The sequence below is a fragment of the Alternaria hordeiaustralica genome (genome assembly GCF_023758085.1).
Source record: "Alternaria hordeiaustralica strain BMP 2776 chromosome Unknown scaffold_2, whole genome shotgun sequence".
NCBI lineage: Eukaryota > Fungi > Ascomycota > Dothideomycetes > Pleosporales > Pleosporaceae > Alternaria > Alternaria hordeiaustralica.
The window spans coordinates 1,247,757-1,265,914 of NW_026056774.1; the positions used below are offsets into that span (position 1 = coordinate 1,247,757).

The 18,158-nt window shown below is 54.0% G+C and overlaps 8 protein-coding genes across 8 annotated transcripts; 4 read left to right on the forward strand and 4 right to left on the reverse strand.

Annotated features, from left to right (window-relative positions):
* Positions 1 to 119: 119 nt before the first annotated feature.
* Positions 120 to 1,381, reverse strand: J4E84_001877 (uncharacterized protein; the record flags this gene model as incomplete). Its single annotated transcript, XM_049384507.1, has 2 exons — positions 120 to 941; positions 1,025 to 1,381. The coding sequence occupies 2 exons, from the start codon at positions 1,379 to 1,381 to the stop codon at positions 120 to 122; spliced, it is 1,179 nt and encodes a 392-aa protein (XP_049247863.1).
* Positions 1,382 to 1,601: 220 nt separating this feature from the next.
* J4E84_001878 (uncharacterized protein) lies at positions 1,602 to 3,517 on the reverse strand (the record flags this gene model as incomplete). Its single annotated transcript, XM_049384508.1, has 3 exons — positions 1,602 to 2,700; positions 2,753 to 3,041; positions 3,103 to 3,517. The coding sequence occupies 3 exons, from the start codon at positions 3,515 to 3,517 to the stop codon at positions 1,602 to 1,604; spliced, it is 1,803 nt and encodes a 600-aa protein (XP_049247864.1).
* A 518-nt stretch (positions 3,518 to 4,035) lies between these two features.
* Positions 4,036 to 5,670, forward strand: J4E84_001879 (uncharacterized protein; the record flags this gene model as incomplete). Its single annotated transcript, XM_049384509.1, has 4 exons — positions 4,036 to 4,045; positions 4,254 to 4,380; positions 4,428 to 5,406; positions 5,458 to 5,670. The coding sequence occupies 4 exons, from the start codon at positions 4,036 to 4,038 to the stop codon at positions 5,668 to 5,670; spliced, it is 1,329 nt and encodes a 442-aa protein (XP_049247865.1).
* Positions 5,671 to 6,180: 510 nt separating this feature from the next.
* J4E84_001880 (uncharacterized protein) lies at positions 6,181 to 9,126 on the forward strand (the record flags this gene model as incomplete). Its single annotated transcript, XM_049384510.1, has 2 exons — positions 6,181 to 6,732; positions 6,778 to 9,126. 2 exons carry the CDS (start codon positions 6,181 to 6,183, stop codon positions 9,124 to 9,126), a joined length of 2,901 nt encoding a protein of 966 aa, XP_049247866.1.
* A 163-nt stretch (positions 9,127 to 9,289) lies between these two features.
* Positions 9,290 to 10,271, reverse strand: J4E84_001881 (uncharacterized protein; the record flags this gene model as incomplete). Its single annotated transcript, XM_049384511.1, has 2 exons — positions 9,290 to 10,181; positions 10,237 to 10,271. The coding sequence occupies 2 exons, from the start codon at positions 10,269 to 10,271 to the stop codon at positions 9,290 to 9,292; spliced, it is 927 nt and encodes a 308-aa protein (XP_049247867.1).
* A 581-nt stretch (positions 10,272 to 10,852) lies between these two features.
* On the reverse strand, positions 10,853 to 11,814 carry J4E84_001882 (uncharacterized protein; the record flags this gene model as incomplete). Its single annotated transcript, XM_049384512.1, has 2 exons — positions 10,853 to 11,341; positions 11,389 to 11,814. The coding sequence occupies 2 exons, from the start codon at positions 11,812 to 11,814 to the stop codon at positions 10,853 to 10,855; spliced, it is 915 nt and encodes a 304-aa protein (XP_049247868.1).
* A 176-nt stretch (positions 11,815 to 11,990) lies between these two features.
* J4E84_001883 (uncharacterized protein) lies at positions 11,991 to 12,530 on the forward strand (the record flags this gene model as incomplete). The annotated part of the gene is made up of 1 exon (XM_049384513.1): positions 11,991 to 12,530. The coding sequence occupies one exon, from the start codon at positions 11,991 to 11,993 to the stop codon at positions 12,528 to 12,530; it is 540 nt and encodes a 179-aa protein (XP_049247869.1).
* Positions 12,531 to 13,765: 1,235 nt separating this feature from the next.
* Positions 13,766 to 15,071, forward strand: J4E84_001884 (uncharacterized protein; the record flags this gene model as incomplete). The annotated part of the gene is made up of 3 exons (XM_049384514.1): positions 13,766 to 14,023; positions 14,563 to 14,703; positions 14,952 to 15,071. 3 exons carry the CDS (start codon positions 13,766 to 13,768, stop codon positions 15,069 to 15,071), a joined length of 519 nt encoding a protein of 172 aa, XP_049247870.1.
* Positions 15,072 to 18,158: the final 3,087 nt, after the last annotated feature.

An 18,158-nucleotide genomic window follows, 5' to 3' on the forward strand; every position in this document is an offset into this window, starting at 1 on the left:
CCCATGTAAACATCACCTGACTGAGAAGAGCATAATATCCATGCGCAGCAACACCGTGGATCTGATACACATGCACATATGACGTTCATTATCCACGAGTTTCCAATGGAATCACCATCTTACGAACCTACTCTACCGGTGGGTATCGGCGGCGCATTCCTTCCTCCCACTGGAAAGTTCCTCGCACTCAAAAACACGCCCTTGACAGCCCTGATGTCGTTCTTCAGCACCTCAATCTGATCATTCTGCGCAGTGCCACTCTGACCAGACCAGTTATAGGTCGCTCCATAGCGGCCCATGCCAGGGTAGTATTGGTTTTGGTAGTCCATCTCGGTCAGATATGAAGTCAAATCTGACACCTTCGTCCGCAACCCATCCCTTGATTTGCCGTCATTGGTACGGTTCGTGTCGAGCTCTTCAAGATGTGATTTTATGATCTTGAGGCGGTTTTCGTGCGCTGTTACGGTTGGGTGTGGGTCTGTAGAGGTAGACGGTCGGCGGGAGAGGTTGGGTGTGGTTTGGGTGCCGTAGTCGCGATGGTAAAGCTCGGTAGGATCTGAGTCTGCCTCTGAGACATCATCTGCAGCATCGGTAACCGCCTTTACTTTGCTAGCAGGATCCACGGATACTGCCTTCTCCAGTCTTGAGTTCAGCTCCTTCAACTGTTCGTGCGTATGCGATGCGAAGTCTTGTCTTGATTCGGCGAGGGTATGTGTCATGGGCGCGATGATCCACCTTGAAAGCCCGTATATGCTCGCCATCAAGCCTCCCGTTACGTATGCGGTTGTTACGAGGCGCTGAGTGGTTATGAGTGGTGGTGGCTTTTCGGTGTTCGCGAGGAACTCGGGGTAGGTGACGATCGGGGGTATTTCGCGGGGCTGAATGATAACTTCGCGAGGCTGAGATGTGACTTCGGGTGCCTCGGTCGGCTTTGGCGGTGTCTATACGCATCAGTATCTTTCTTCTGTGATACTATCGATGGCCCAGGCTTCAAGCGCTTAAAGAGTAGGGTTCATGCACTCACTTCTGACCACGCCCGTTCCCCAACTGCTTCGAGCTCTGTATGTGTGCTCTCCTGTGGCTCTTGGCCTAGCAGAGTCTCGATGTCCTCAGGGCGCACACCCTTTGACTGCAGGAACGCGACCTTCTTCTCTCGCGGCGCATCCCGGATTGTGTCATCCTCGAGGAATCGCGACGCTTGATCTAGTAGTCCCGAGCTTTCTGACGGTTGCTCTTCCTTGTCATCTTTCTCGACGTCGTCTTCGGTTGGTGTCGGGGCTTCAACAGCGTGTTGCGCGCGTGCTTCTTCGGGCTCGGATGACGCTGCAGCGTTATCGGCGGAGGCACGTTGCCATTCGGGTATCGCGGGCTTGTTGGCCATGTTATATAAATTGCGGGATCGCTTTGATATGGTATGAGATGTTGTGGACGCGAGATGAAGGCAGGGGCGGTGTTGAGCGTAATGATGGGTCGCCCGGGAAAGATGGCTGGACCGAGGCAAGAGCCCCAGATCCCGCCTTTCCTCTTTAGTCACGCATTGAGCATCGGCATCTTTTGAACACTCGAATCACCTCTTGATCTGCTATCTTATATTTACATTTCTAGAAACCCGTCTCAGTGTTTCCCTCGCCCATACTCTTGCTGCCGGAGCTGCCACTCTGTATCGCTCCCAAAATGCCATCGATGTAGCCTGCGCCAGACCATTTCTGGTGCGTAAGCACATCACAGCCCAGCTCCTTTTCTCTTGCCTGTACTAGCTTGACATACGCAAGCATACCCTCATCCTTGAATGCCCTGCTCAATTCGCAGGTAATCGTAGCGGTAGAGTGCACTCCAGCAAGCGAGATGAGCTGGAAGATGAATCCGTGCTTCGCCAGATCCCAAACAAACGACTTGAGCGCTTCTTCCGAGAAGCCTTGGCCCATCCAGTTGAAGCTGGGAGAGAGGTTGTAGACGAACTTCTTGTCGGGGTGAACCGCGCGAATCTCGCCGGCGAACCTGGCTGCCTCTTGCACATTCGGATCGCCGGTCTCGACCCAGAGAAGATCTGCGTACGGAGCGTATTCTTTACCGCGTTTGGTCGCGGCAGCGACGCCGGCTTTGTAGTGGTAGAAACCCTCACGTGTACGGGGGATATCCCAGTTGAAATACACGGGCGTTTTGGTGTACTTCTCTGCGACTTTCCGGCGCTTGAGAAGAGAGTAGTCCGGGTTCTGCTTGGTCTCATTGAGGTATGAATCGATGGTTGATTGAGATGCACTCTCTTTCTCGAGGTGCTGGACCACGGCCTCGTCGAAGGTTACGAGCTTGTGTTTCTTCACCCACGCAGCCTCGTATTGGTCGATCTCCTTGCCTGGTGCGCCAGCTGCCTCCATGTTCTGCAGTGTTTCGGCCAGGGGCTCGGAGTCTTCTGTGACGCCCTTGATGAACTCGTGATCTCGCACATCGACCGCACTGGAGATGAGCTTGCCGCTCTCTGAATCAGTGCGCGCAATGACAAGGTTCTCGCAGCCCATCATATCCCATTGGAATCGTGCGGCAACCAGGCGGTTGATGTGGTCTCCGACTGGTACGAGGACCTTGCCTGCAAGATGTCCGCATTTCTTTCCGCCGTGGAGTTGATCTTCGAAATGGACACCTGCGGCTCCGTTCTCAGCGAACAGCTTCGCCAACTTAATGACTGCAGAGAGACCTCCGTGACTGTTACACGTTAGCTGCTTGGTAGCGTGCCTTGTGGGTCGTCTAAACGTACCCAGTGTCACCATCAGCAATGATTGGCCTCATGTAGTCCAGGTAAGGTGTCTTTGCCCTCTCCTCTGCGCTCATCTTCCTCCTGGCATCCCAGTTCTTGCGGTCGTGTAATTGCTGAGCCTTGAAAAGCCGCTGGACTTGGTTCGGTACGGTGTTATATGGGTAGTCGCCAAAATCGGCGGAGACTTCGTTCGTGGAGGTCAAGACGGAGGAGCATGCCCATCCGGAAACGTAGAGGACTTCTTGGTTCGCAGCTTGTTGGGACATTTGGATGGGGTCAATTGCGCCCACTGGAGTTTGAAAACACATGATCAGCCATTGTACTATCTATGCAGGCTAGGATAAACGCACTGGTGTGTACTGGTTCGCCCTTGGCTGCCCTCTCTTCAAGAAGGTTAAATAGCTTCCGTGCCATTAAGGAGCTGGGATACGACTGCTGGAGCGCCCCTCGCTTGCTCACAACATCCTCCGCAGAGTAGGGGCGCTTGATGCCCTTATACCGCGGTGACGACCACCAGTCCTTGACGGCTTGTACCTGCTCTTCGAAGAGCGCATCCTCCGCCTGGCCCGCTTTCGAAGCTTCGGGGAGCAGCTGGAATGAATCGCCAGGGAGCGCTGACGATACGGGAGGGTCTACATTCTTGAGCGTCGAGCTCGACATGCGAATTGCCGTGGTGGAGAGTGGGCGTAGGAGTTGTGGTGTTCGGCTTGCTATCCTCGATGGTCGGCTCTGGCGCGCGATGGAGCGCGATACTGTGCGTAGCATTGTGGAGGTGTATGTGTGGATGAGACTCCAGCCAGCAGAATCTCTCTGTGTACCTTAGTAGGCTGGCGGCGTGGAGTCAGTTGGTAATCAGGCACGGAAAAGTATCCGTAAATCGCAGGGGATCAGGTGACGACGTTCGCCACAGACGCCTTTTTCAATTGTGAATCAATTCTTCTTCGCGCAGGTAGATAGCGATGGGTCGCATGAAAATGTGCGTCCGGCGTTGTGTTTGCGGTAACGTTTCTCCAGGGATGCGCGTGGCCGACGTCACTACCGAGGTATGTAGCCCACGTCTAGCCGTCCAGCTGCCCCTCGGTCCATCATTCGACGCTGCACTCGCATCAACGGACCACGCGTGCCTGGCGCATCGTAGCTGCATTACCGAGAGTTGCCGTCAACATTTCTCTGCTAGTTGCTCGTGAAGTTTGTAACGCCATCATCGTGTTCTTGTGTTCTGCATTCCGTGTGTTGAAGAGTGATACTCCCACCCCCCGCATCTACCCCACGTAAAGCTAGCTATGGCATTGAGTGCACGATCAGCTTCCCGAGCTCTACGGGCCGCCAAGGTGAGCTTCAAAAGTTATGCGACGGCATATACAAGACATTGAGAGCTGACAAACGCTTTACAGGCGCGTCCTTTTGTTTCTGGTATGCCATTGGGTCACCCACTTCAACCGTCATCGTCCTAACGCGTTGATCGCTGCAGTGCAAGCATGTAGCTACTCTTCCTCCTCAGAGCCGGATCTCAAAGAGACATTCAAAAAGGTCCTGCCTGCGAAACGCGAACTCCTGAAGAAGGTCAAGGCACATGCCGACAAGAAGCTCGGCGATGTCAAGGTTGAGAACGCGCTCGGTGGCATGAGGTATGGACCCTGATCATATCTAGAAGCGCGCTCTAACATAACTGAAGGGGTCTCAAGGCCATGGTCTGGGAAGGCTCGGTTCTTGATGCGAACGAGGGCATTCGATTCCACGGCAAGACCATTAAAGACTGCCAAAAGGAGCTGCCCAAGGGTACTTCCGGCACTGAGATGCTTCCTGAGGCCATGTTCTGGTTGCTCCTCACAGGCGAAGTGCCATCAGTATCACAAACTCGCGCACTCTCGCGGGAGCTCGCCGAGAAGGGCCAGATCCCCAAGTTCGTCCAGAAGATGCTGGACGACTTCCCCAAAGATCTCCACCCGATGACACAGTTCGCATGCGCCGTCTCAGCACTGAACTACGAGTCCAAGTTCGCGAAAGCCTACGAGAAGGGTATCAACAAGGCCGATTACTGGGAGCCTACCTTCGACGACTGCATCAGCCTGCTCGCCAAACTGCCTACCATCGCCGCGAAGATCTACCAGAACGCATACCGTGGCGGAGGCGCTCTCCCGAACGAGATCGACCTGAACCAAGATTGGTCGTACAACTTCGCTGCCATGTTGGGCAAGCCAGGCAAGGAGAACGAGGGCTTCCAAGACCTTCTCCGGTTGTACCTCGCTCTGCACGGTGACCACGAGGGTGGTAACGTCTCGGCGCACGCAACTCACTTGGTCGGATCTGCGCTCAGCGATCCTTTCCTGAGCTACAGTGCTGGTCTTCAAGGACTCGCAGGACCCCTACACGGTTTGGCTGCGCAAGAGGTGCTGCGTTTCATCCTCGACATGCAGAAGGTCGTTGGTGAGAAGTTCACCGAGAAGGATGTAAACGAGTTCCTCTGGAGCGTTCTCAAGTCTGGACGTGTTATTCCTGGTTACGGACACGCCGTGCTCAGGAAGCCCGACCCGCGATTCGAAGCTCTCATGGACTTTGCCAACGCACGACCCGAGATTGCGGCAGACCCTGTTTACCAGCTGGTTAAGAAGAACTCGGAGGTTGCGCCGGATGTCCTCAAGGAGCACGGAAAGGTGAGATGAAATATTCTGATCGACTCAGATCATTGCTGACTTGTTTTGTAGACCAAGAACCCCTTCCCGAACGTCGACTCGTCGTCTGGTGTTCTCTTCCACCACTTCGGCTTCAAGGAGACGCTCTACTACACAGCGACCTTCGGTGTCAGCCGTGGTCTGGGCCCGCTCGCACAGCTGATTTGGGACAGGGCACTGGGCCTTCCCATCGAGCGCCCCAAGTCGATCAACCTGCAGGGCATACTGGACCAGGTCGGCGCATAAGCGTGAACGGTCATAGGCTTGTTGGAGAGGATGTGAAGTTAGAAATGACGAACCGAATGGTTGGGAAATGTAGCCATGAATTCAAACATCTATGCAAACAATCCAGTCAGCGTGGTTTGGTGAAGGGTGGATGATGCGCAACCAGAAGGCCCGCCTGGATGCAAGCGCGGGCGGGAGTCGACCCACGAGATCGGCACCTAGTCAGGGACGAGACGCCATCGCGCGCAAGCCAGCCCGGTGAAACATTCGCCTTGAACCACGACGCTCGCTGTGTACGCTGTGTCTTCTGTCCTACAGAAGCATTCTAAGCATCCTCTTTACTCGATCCATCACTCCCTCGTGATTGCCGAATTACCGCATTCAATGCTAGCCCCAACATCATAGAGCTCAACGCTCGCGCCGTCATCGATAGCCTAGCCGTTTGAGCCGCGAACGACACAACACCGCCCACCTCTTCCTTTAAAGCAGGCCCCGGCGCCGACCAGAATGCCGCCCTACGAAGCCCACGAAATGCGCCGTGGCAAGTACGCCAAGCTCGACAACCCCGTCGACGACGATGTCGAGACGCCGACGCGCTTCTCCTCCGAATCCAACGGGACGCTAGAAGATCTCGAAGAACACGACCCACTCGCATTCGATAGCAAGATCAGGCGCAAGAAGAGCGCCGGCGATCTCAAGGTTCGGAAGGCGTCCTACAGAGACACCGAGGACGCGGCGCCATTCCCCGTACAGCAAAGGAAGTCGCGGTGTGCGCCAGGACGGTGCTGCTGCTGGCTGCTGGTCTTCGTCGCCGCGACCGTACTGATACTCGCCTCGGGTGGCATATGGGCATACAAGGTCTCGGTGCCTGAGGATGGGCTGAGTCCGCCGTGGTACCCCTCGCCAAAGGGTGGCACCGACCAGGCGTGGGAGGACAGCTACAAGAGGGCTGCGGACCTGGTCAAGCAGATGACGCTGCCGGAGAAGGTCAACATCACAACAGGCACAGGCTGGAGCATGGATCTCTGCGTCGGCCAGACTGGGCGTGTAGACAGGCTGAAGTTTCCCAGCTTGTGTCTACAGGTACGTACACTCCGCATGTCTCCAGGACTAGACTAATGTTTTCAGGACGGCCCACTGGGTATTCGATTCGCCGACAACATCACCGCATTCCCTGCCGGTATCACCACCGGCGCGACCTGGTCCAAGGAACTCATGTACCTACGCGGAAAGGCCCACGGCCAAGAAGCACGCCTCAAGGGCGTCAACGTCCTGCTGGGTCCTGCCATGGGTCCTCTCGGGAGAATGCCAGCTGGTGGTCGCGTCTGGGAGGGCTTCGGTTCAGATCCCGTTCTCCAGGGCATTGCAGCTGCCCAAACCATCAAGGGCATCCAGGAGGAGGGCGTCATGGCTACCGCGAAGCATTATGTCGCTAACGAACAAGAGCACTTCAGACAAGCATGGGAGTGGGGCCTTCCGAACGCGATATCGAGCAACATCGACGACCGCACACTACACGAGATCTACGCATGGCCCTTCGCCGACTCCGTCAAAGCCGGAGTGACCAGCGTCATGTGTTCGTACAACCAGGTCAATTCAAGCTATGCCTGCCAAAACTCCAAGCTGCTCAACGGTGTCCTGAAGGATGAGCTCGGCTTCCAGGGTTTCATTCAGAGTGACTGGTTAGCACAGCGTTCAGGCGTGGCTAGTGCTCTTGCGGGCTTGGACATGACCATGCCTGGAGATGGCTTGAGATGGGCCAAGGGCAACAGCTTATGGGGCCCTGAGCTCACCCGTGCGGTTCTCAATGGAAGCGTGCCCATCGATCGTGTCGACGACATGGTTACTCGTATTGTGGCATCTTGGTATCAGGTTGGCCAGGACAAGTGGGAAAATGACGGACCAAACTTCTCTTCGTGGACCAACGACAGGGTTGGCAAGCTTCACGAGGGCAGCCCATCGGACCACGAAACAGGCATCGTAAATCAGTATGTCAACGCACAAGGAGAAGGGAAAGAAGCACATGGACACCTAGTACGTCGCGTCGCAGCCGAAGGTACCGTCCTGGTGAAGAACGAGGGCAAGATGCTGCCTCTGGACCGAAAGGGCTGGAAGACTGGCGGCAAGGCCAAGACAAAGTTCCGTGTTGGTGTCTTTGGTGAAGATGCACGTCTCCCTCATGAGGGAATCAACCACTGCCCTGATCAGAGCTGCAACGAAGGTACATTGGCCTCAGGGTGGGGTTCTGGCGCGGTTAACTTCTCGTATCTAGTGGAGCCCATGTCCGCTATTCGAGACGCGTTCGACAACGAGACTGTTTACGTCACCGATTGGCTAGAAAATAAGCTGCCTAGCCAGAAGGAGATTCTCGTTGATCAGGACCTCTGCATTGTCTTCGCCAACGCCGACGCCGGAGAGGGCTACCAGCACTATGAAGGCATTCGTGGTGACAGGAATGACCTTAATCTGCAAAAGGGCGGCGAGAAGCTAATTCAGGATGTTGCTAAAGATTGCGGAGAAGGCATGGGCGATGTCGTGGTTGTCATCCACACTGTTGGACCTGTAATCCTGGAGAAGTTCATCGACATCATGAATGTCAGAGCCGTCATTATCGCCAATCTTCCCGGTACCGAATCTGGTAACGCCATCGTAGACGTACTCTTCGGTGACGTCAACCCATCTGGACGTCTACCTTACACAATCGCCAAGAAGGAAGACGACTACGGCCCAGGTAGCAAGATCAAGTATCTTCCCACCCCAAAGGATGGTCTGGCGCCTCAACAGGACTTCTCCGAAGGTCTTTACATCGACTACCGCCACTTCGACAAGAAGAACATCGCCCCACGATTCGAGTTTGGCTACGGTCTTTCGTACACCGACTTCAAGCTGTCCTCTCTCCTCATCGAAGAAAAGGGCGCTAAAACACCTCTTCCCAAGCCTCGACCTGATGGCCTGACTCCACCAAGCTATTCTACCGACCTACCAGATCCCAAATCTGTACTGTTCCCTGAGGGCTTCAACCAAGTTGAGCGATTCATCTACCCGTGGCTAGATTCCGTAAAGGGTATCAAGAAATCCGACCCTGCGACCCCCGCTCCACCATCTCCCCTCAGCCAAGCAGGCGGTGGCCCAGGCGGCAACCCCGATCTCTACACCACGCTTCTGACTGTATCGGCGTCACTAGAAAACGCCGGACCCGTCGACGGCGCATCGGTAGTCCAACTCTACATTTCTTTCCCGCAAAACTACAAGGACCACGAGACGGGTGAGCCCGTCGACTTCCCAGTTCGTGTGTTGCGCGGCTTTGAGAAGATTCACCTTGAGAAGAATGCAGGCAAGCTAGTGCAGTTTGATGTGACGAGAAGGGACCTGAGTTATTGGGATGTCAAGAGGCAGAATTGGGTGCTGCCTAACGGCGAGTTTGGTATTGGTGTGGGTTTCTCAAGCCGAGATCTGCCATTGCAGGGGAAGTGGTGAACTGGTATTTTCTTGGATAGAGGGGCACTTGATCTGGTGTTAGGTGTTATGTCTGTGTTGGTTGCTGATATCCCATATATACAATCTGTCTATTGCTGCTCACACTACCAACTACACTGCAACGATATCTAGTGATTACTCAACTCTTCTTTTCGAGGCAAGCTCATAGCTCACTCTTTCCCGGGCCATCTTGTCCTTCCATCGGTCTGCGCCCTCTGGCAAACAAGATCGTGCGCCACAGCTTCTTGCCACCGATTTCCATGTAGTTTTTCTCTTTCATCGTAATGACATCCACATCCACGAACCCAGCTTCCGTGAAGAACTGCTTTACGCCATCGATAGTAAAGTGCGGAACCACTATCGAGGCGTTCATCTTCTGGCGAAACTCGGTGTTACTCTCGCCAACATCATGCTTCTTGTCAGCATCATGGTGGTGATGATGCGAATGATGATGCCCATGCCCATGAGATCCAGAACCCTTCTCTTCCCCATGACCATGATGATGTCCATGACCATGAACAGCATGATTCCCCTCGCTTCCCTCAATCATACTCCCATCCTCCCCCGCCAAAAGATCACCTCCCTCCAGAAAATCATTAATAACCAACACACCGCCCGGCCTCAACCTCTCCTTCAACTGCCTTGCCGCAAACACCACATCCTCGAAATGATGGAATCCAAACCCCACAGTCGCGATGTCGAAGTTCCAAAACCTATCCCCGGAAAGCGACTCGGGGTCAGGATCAGACTTGTCGAAAAGGTCGCCTACAACGGCATTGACTACATCCTCGGAGAGTCCGGCGTCGCGGGCGCGCGTGTTGTATGTGGAGACCATGTTGGGTGATATGTCGATGCCTTGGGTGGAGGTGACGTAGGGGCCGAAGACGCGGGTCATGAGTCCGGTGCCGCATGCGTAGTCTAGAAGACGGACTGGTTGAGTGGTGGAGTCTGTGAAGGGTATGCCTACCCATGATAGGTCGGAGCGGAGGGTGGTGGCTACTCGGTCGTTGACGACTTTGAACCAAGGCTTACTGTCGTAGGAGTCGGATATGGCACTGTGATACGTTTAGTATGGCTTTACGTTTCTGGATTTTAGGAGGTGTCGCATACTCGAAGTACCGGCGGTTGGCTTCCGCGTAGCTCATCTTGGATGGTGGGTTGGGGTGAGGGGTAGTTTTGGTCTTTTGAGAGTGGTGATGTAGTCTTGATGGGTATGCAGAACGTTTGGAAGGTGCGAGAGGTTGTAATTGGGAATTTGGAGAAGATCCAATGTTCCTTTTGTATGTTGAAGATAGCTGTGAAGATGGAAGCAAAGTCGCCGATCTGCGTCGGAGACATATTTACGCTAAGCCTCTATTGGTGGAGCATCACCAAAATGGGTTGGGAAACACGCAGTATATGGCGTTATGTTACCGGAAAACACAGCATACAGAGAAAGAAGTACGACTCCAGAGTTTTGTGTGCACACACGCTAATTCGATAAGTCGGTGGATGCAACCGGCCGAACGTTGCTCATTCTATATCTGAGCTATGAAGACTAGTCGTCGGAGACATTGTCGTGTGGCTCCGCAAAGTATAGAAAAGCAACCACTTATCGTGAACTCAAATTCGCCGTCGCGATAGACAGAATATGACTCATACCCGTCTACGACATAGTAGAACTCTCGTTGTGTTCAACACAGGCATTCTCGTCGATGCGCATGTGTCTGTGTTGTGCTATATATCATCAGGAGAATATCCCTTCCATGCTGTCTATGTTCTCCGGCGCTGATGAATTGCTGTCTTCTTGGGAGACTTGGGTTTGCAGAGCTTGTTGCCGCGCAAGGCCTTCTTCTCTTTTCCGCCGTTTCCTGGCGTCCGTATCTTCCCAATCTGGCTTGGATTCACTTGTCGCAGTCGGTTCGTACGTCTCCAAGAGGGCCTGGCGAAACCGGCTTATGCGATCGAAGTTGATGTTGAATCGCTCGTTTGCGATATTTACTAGTGTTCGCAGATACCGCTCGTCTACCAAGGCAACATTGCGGCCATCGCCATATTGATACCCAATGATGGAGTCGAATGAATAACCAGCTGACCGGACAGCCACGATGGGGTTCGACTCTGCTGTCTTCGCTGACCCTAGACTCACGGCGCCACTCTCACGGAACCCGGCAGCTAAGGCAGCAGTGAGGACACCTTGGGCATGATCCATGGATGCACTCAGGACGTGGAGTATCTGTGCCACGTCAGACCATGTCAACGTGCTATGATGACTGAAGATACCATGGGTTCAAATTTAAGATGAATGTACCTGCTGGACACGCTAGGTGTTTCCTCCGTTGCTTCGGCCTTGTCTAAGCCAAACTTTGATATGAGGTCACCTGTTGCTTCGTCTCGCCCAAGTGGCGTGTGTGAGATGAACAGCCAAGCACCCCCACCACCTTTTCCTCCTGGTCCAGCGCGTGAAGTCTCACGTTCAGGCAATTCATCTGGTACTTCATTGTATGATTTGCGTCCTTCCAAAAACACGCTGATGCGCCCCGAACAGCTGCTAGTGGTGACTAGTCCTGGGAGACTGTTGATCTCGCCGATTAAATCTCGGATGGGCGCATCGACGGATCCCTTGGGCGACAGATCATGATACTCGCCATCTGGAGCGTCGAGTTGCTCCAAGATCTTTTGCTTGCGAGCTTCGAAGCGTGTCGGCATGTCAATCGGGCGTGCTTTCTGGCTGGGGTGGAAACGTGACAGCGCGCTGTATTTTCGCGTTCGAGTGCGTCATCGATGGTCTGTGCGCGCGTCATCTTTCAAGCAGCCACGAAGGCACCTGCAATGACAACTGAGTGTCACGCCTATCACGTTCTCAAATCGCATCACTCGAGATCATGCCACGTAAAGCCACTAAAAGCGCAAGTGCTCCAGCTCCCAGGAGCAATTCTAAACGTCCTGCGCCGGAGGTTCCAGCACGGCAGTCTAAGAGAGCACGGGCTACCGCAAGGAAGTCTTACGTCGAGCCTGAGAGCGACACGGATAGCGACGGGAACAAACCCAAGGCAGACGTCGCACCCGACGATGACGAGGATGACGTTGTAGCATCAGACTACGAGGAACATAGCGACAAGGATCCATCGTCGGAATCCGAGCACGATGAAACCGCCAGTGACGACGAATCTGAGGGCAAGCGAGCAACTCCTAGAGGGCGCGAAACCAAGAGCCTTGCCATACACAAGAAGGTCGCTGGCGAGAAAGAGCTATGGAAACCCGGTGCGAAGCTCGCACCAGGAACGCAGCTGATCATCAAGAAACCAAAGGCTCGAGATGCAGGCGACACGCCGTACTTGGATCACACAATCCACCCAAATACTATGCTGTTCCTTAAGGACTTGACGGCTAACAACGACCGCCAATGGTTGAAGCGTGAGTGATGGCTTATTACGTTTCATGTCAAACGGCACGATCGGATCGCTAGCTGACGTCTATATCGTAGTCCATGACCCTGACTTTAGAGTTTCATTCCAAGATTTTACCACTTTTGCGGAGAAGGTATCCGAGAAGATCATCGAGGCAGATGAGACCATCCCAGAGTTGCCTGTCAAAGATGTAGTAAGTGTTTCCGACTGGACCGTTGCAGTACGATTTACTAAAAAGTGTAGATCTACCGGATTTACAGAGGTGAGCCCGAAGTATGGTCTCAGCTGGATTATGCTCACAGTAGAAAGATATTCGGTTCTCGAAAGACCCAACCCCGTACAAGGTGAGTGGATACATCGAACTTCCACGCTAGGGTGGGGTCATGCCCTTGAAGCCGTGTCACGAAGTCGAGAGACACAGCATGCTGCCAAATCATCATGGCGCTATGGCATATACTCTGCGACCCGACGAATAGCTTCAGCATGATGCCCTTTCACGGCTATATGCAAAGCAGGCTGACCTGATCTAGACTTACTTTTCTGCGGCCTGGTCAAGAACTGTAAGTCACACATGCGTACAAGCTTATGTGAGCCCCACACTGACATTGTATACGACGTGCAGGGACGCAAGGGACCCTACGCACACTACTACATCCAGGTGCAACCCAATGGTGGTAGCTTCGTAGGTATGTTCGATTCTCCTCTCTTCGTCTTCGCGGAGACACCCGAGCCGCGAGCTGTTGTGGAACTCAAGCGCAGTGCGAAGTGACCTCGTGGCCACCGCATTGCTTCTTTCGACTCCATGTGCATAGGGTATGCAAGTGTACCCAATGCTCGTCACCACGACAGCTGCTGCGAGCCTCGGCTCCACAGCGACTCTTGTCGTGTGGTCGACCTTGCACTCCTGACCATGTGTCGCATTATACGACTGCCGGCTCGGAGACGACAATGCATCGCCATGCGGTGAGATTGACCGATCCGACCAGCGCTGCACGTTATGGCCATGCGGGGAATATTGACGGTCACTATGCCACACAATTGGACCCATGTGCCTATGTCTCGTCGGACAGCGTAGAGTAACATATTGTCTTCTCGGTTGTACCGCGCGGTATCCGGGAGGTAACGTATCGAACCGTTTGAGGGTTTGGCAGCGTGCAGCGAGGTGTCGTCGGGATGGTACATTCATCTGATGCACGTCAGTGTGTATCCATTCTGCCTATGCAAGAGGCACCATAGTCAGCGGCGCGTCAATGGCTCATCGATATCCTTTCTTACACGAGAATGCGCTGACTTTGAAAGGTGGTGGCTTCTGGCAGCCTGACGCGTCGACTCTGGCCAAACTACGACGCGACATTGATCGCAAACCGCACAAGATCAAGGCCGTACTGACGGACTCTGGTATTCGAGAAGCTTTCCTGGGTGGAGTCAAAGATGACGAGAAGAAGGCTGTGAAGGCTTTCACGAGCTTGTCGATGAATCAGTCGAATGCTCTGAAACGCAACCCAAAGGTATGCAGCATCTGTTCAATCCATCCCTTGAGACAGCAGGGTATCAGCAGACAGATCTCGTGTCATCAAGCATGAAATATGCTTGTGAAACACCATGGTCACGACGTCTTCTCACAAGCAGAGTCGATTTTTGCAAGGTCTGGTATCGGCTTTGCCGCGATCGGGTACTGTCCGCCGCCTGACACGGTTCAACACCAAAACTAGCACGGAAGCTCCCCGCCTACAAGGATGTATCTCCATGAAACTCTTCCGCTACACCATCTCGCAAACGGCACACGATCACGATGACGTACAATCAGCTTCAGTCTCGTACTGGAAGGTTGTGCGTTACAACTGTGTGCCGTCCCGCAAATAGAGTTTCAAGTCGCCCCGCACTCAACAAGTTGAGCTGAGTTGGAGTAGTCATGGCTAGCACCCTTTGAGTAGGCGGGGTTCTCTGCTCGCAGCAGTCTGCAAAAGCCCAGTCGCGGGGATTATGATGAACAAACTTCAAACTTCAAACTCACTGCAGCTGTTCATGTTTGCTGACACCTCTCCAGGGATATGACCATGACCACAAAGATATCGAACTCATGCGGCTCCGCAACTACACCATGGGGCGGAAGCTCGCAGACGATGAAATTGTTGGTTCTGGGGGCTTGGAGCGAGTGGGTGAACTCATTGCCAGTATGGTACCCTTTGTAAGTCTATCCTTCCATACTCTTGACATTGACGGCCTCACGTTCCCATTGGACAAGACAAGATAAGAGCGGCGGCAACTTGTTAGGGAAGTGCCTGTACGGTGCAAGCGATGGGGTGACTATAGTGCCGGCCAGTAGTGCGTTGGCAATGCAGTCACCCGCCCATCGTAAAATCCTTCAGGTGTGAAGGACGACCACAGCAATCTCCCGGGAGGCGTTGCACACAAGGCCGCTAACAACCGTGGCAGATCACGTATCTGAACAGCATCGCGATGCCCGACGACGACACGTCAGACTCGAGCGAGGACGAAGGAAGCGATGCCGAGCCCGACGATGACAGCAACGCCGCAGAGGATGACGAGGCTTGATGAGAGCAATTTCAACAACGCATGTTCGAGGCACGGTGCTTCGAGCCGAAGTCATTTAGATGCACACATTGGTGGGAGCGTGGAGGAGTGGGCCACGCAAGCGCAAAGACCGCCAATAGACGCTGGTGTAACCCTGCCACGGTGGCGCTGACTGGTTGACACAACCGATGCCATGCAACAGACTAAGTCATCGTGCAGCATTAGCTCCAGCACGAGCGGATAACTGGGATCAACATGCAGCGCTAGTAGGTCACGGGAGCACTTATGCCAAATGCAGTATCCTCGGTCTTATGATGGGCCTTGTTCATTTCGGATCTAGCTTCTTCGTACCCTGGCCCCCTCTTAAAGCTACGCTCAGACGCGGGCCTGCCGTCTTTCTTAGCGGCTTTTTCCTGGCTAAACGAACGAGGGGAGGCAGTGCACAGTGCTCACTCTCTCTGTTCGATCACGACGCAGTATAGATGGCTGACCGCATCGATGCCAGATTCTCGCCATGACATTGCAGCAGAGGATCTGCCAGGGTTTGCAGCTATCGCTTCATATAATCGCCAGGCCCCGATCAGCTGGCCTCCCCACTATCCATTTTGGCACAGTGACATGCTGCACACGTTGCGTTAGTCTATACACGGCTACGGCTCGGGGCGCACTCGTTGTCCGTCTGGGATGCATGGGTTTACGCCCTAACGCGTCTGATCGAGGCCAGCTGCATCTCGTGACGAAGGCTTCAGCGAATCTTTACCGGCGCCGTGAGTAGCTGGCGGTTAGTTGCTGCATCGCTCAGCGTCATGCACTCATAAGAAGCGGAAAGTTGAGCGGCTTACGCTGTTGGGCTGCGCTTGACGTGGTGTAAGCATGACGCCAGCATCTCCAACGCCAAACCTTCAGAATTTCAATGCGAGCTGTGGTCCTTCTACGGCGCGATTTTGCATCGCACAGTGCATTCCAGTTGAATAACGAGGCTTTGAGGAGCTTCAGAATGCCTTCAAAAGGCGGTGTGGTTATAAGGCAACTCGTTGTGTCTATTGAATCCCACCGTCCATCACACCGATGAGCTGCAGATATTTCTTTCTTCCGCGAATTAGCACGCTTCGGGCTGATCCATCGACCCGCAATGGCTTGCGTCCGCTTATCCACCCCTTCCGCGTCTCTAGATGATATTTACCGGCGTTTGTGACACAGCTGGATCTCGCAAAGCCAAAACGTGTCGCCTTGCCCTTCTCGGCCTTCCGCCGGGTTCGGTAAGGCGAGCCTACACCGTCGTCTGCCCGAAGATGAGGCGGACGAGCGCTGGGGTAGAGAACGGAGATGGGATACCGCTTATCCGACAGGATGTCGTCCCTCACACCACTACTGCAAGGACGGAAACTCGTTTGTTGGAGCATCAGCAACATGCGGTACTGCGGCGCATCAAAAGTATTGTCAGGATGCAAAGGAATGCGTGTACACCGATGCAACGCCATCACCAGACTGACCACGCCTCTATCGCACCAGCACACCTTGACAGATCGGTGAGGTTGTTTGTTTTGCACTGGCCACGGACGCGCTGTGGAAGCATTGCCCGCGTTCTTTATGCCTGTCAGACACTAGAACGGTGCCACGGGCGAGGCATCGTCTCGGAGGCTTGACGATATCTTCCCGCCTGATATATCTGAATCTGGTTTTACCTGCAGATTGGCGGTACACAAAATGCGGCACAAGCGACATGGCCCTTTTGCGCTGCTTACGGTGACACGAATGGGTAGACTCCGCAATCTCCAGCTATGCTATGCATATTGCGGGAAGGCTTCGGTGACACAAACTTCGTTAATCTAATTATCAACGGGACACACGCGGGAATTCCACATCTCGTCCCGAGCCGCGAATACACCTGGTTCCAATTGAGCCAGCTCCCACCGTCCACGCGCGGCGTCGCAATCTCCATGGCCACCACCATGGCTGAGCATCGCTTACCGTCTGCACTGCAGTGGTGATGGACGTTGCGCGGCTATTTGCTTGGGTGAATCGACCGAGGCGGCTGAAGATCACGTCCAGAACAGATCCTGGTTGATCTACCCCACAATCCGCTCACTTGGTGTAACCGTCATCAGCGGCATTCAACGGCACTTTTTCAATGTGCAGCACAAGGCTGCTGTCCTTGATTGTCGGCCAAGTCAAGGATGATGCTCCTTGGACTGATGGTTTCAGACGAATATAGTCGCAGACAAATGACTGCATTGGGCCTCATCTATCACGCGCTCGTGACTGACTCGAAAGGGCGAAATACGGTGTGGCAGTCAATCAAATTACAACAATTATTAAAAGCGATTGGCTGCAAGCGGTCATCCCGCTGAATACGGTGCCAATGAGTGAAAACGGCACTGTGGCCGGGACGACGGCTTTGACCGGTAGACACGTCTTGTGACTGCAGCAAGGATTTTTGTCGTGCTCGATAGGATTTACCCGTCGAGCAGCAGCTGCAAGGCACATGCCAGCTGGAATGCTGAGATTTGCCCAAGTAAGTTGAATGCTAGGCAAGGGACGTGCTGATTGGTCGATTAAATTTGACCGAGACCTGGACGGTGGAAAACTAAGCTTGAGAGAGTGCGGGCCGTCCGCCCTAATCTCGAGGCAAGAGACACAGGACGAGGTGCTTAGGCAAGCATGGATAGCAATGAACTACTGCTGACTATTCTTTGTTCCAGGTGTGGGCGTCGTCACGTATATGCAGTCAGGTGAAAATAGGCCGGCGAGGAGCCGAGGCTGAAAGCGCCCTGGGCGTTTCGCGATTCTCCATGCCACCGTGCCTACATCCGCACAAGTCCGAGATTCGTCACCAGCGGGACTTGCGGCACCGCCACTACCAAAGAATAGGCACAAGTGCCGTCGAATTCTTTGTATCGGTTTGTCTCGACTATTGTGGAGGCGTCGAATCAGCAGCGCGAGGAAGTGTTTTGCCATGGGCACCAGTTCGCAAGCCTTCGCCGGCGCAAGGGATGAACGGTTTGCCAAATTGTGGATGTCAGATTGAGAGGCGTGATTCGAGGACGAAAGTGGGCTGCGTCGCATGCCGGCCGTCTTACACGAAGCAATAGCAGCTGAGAGAGACGA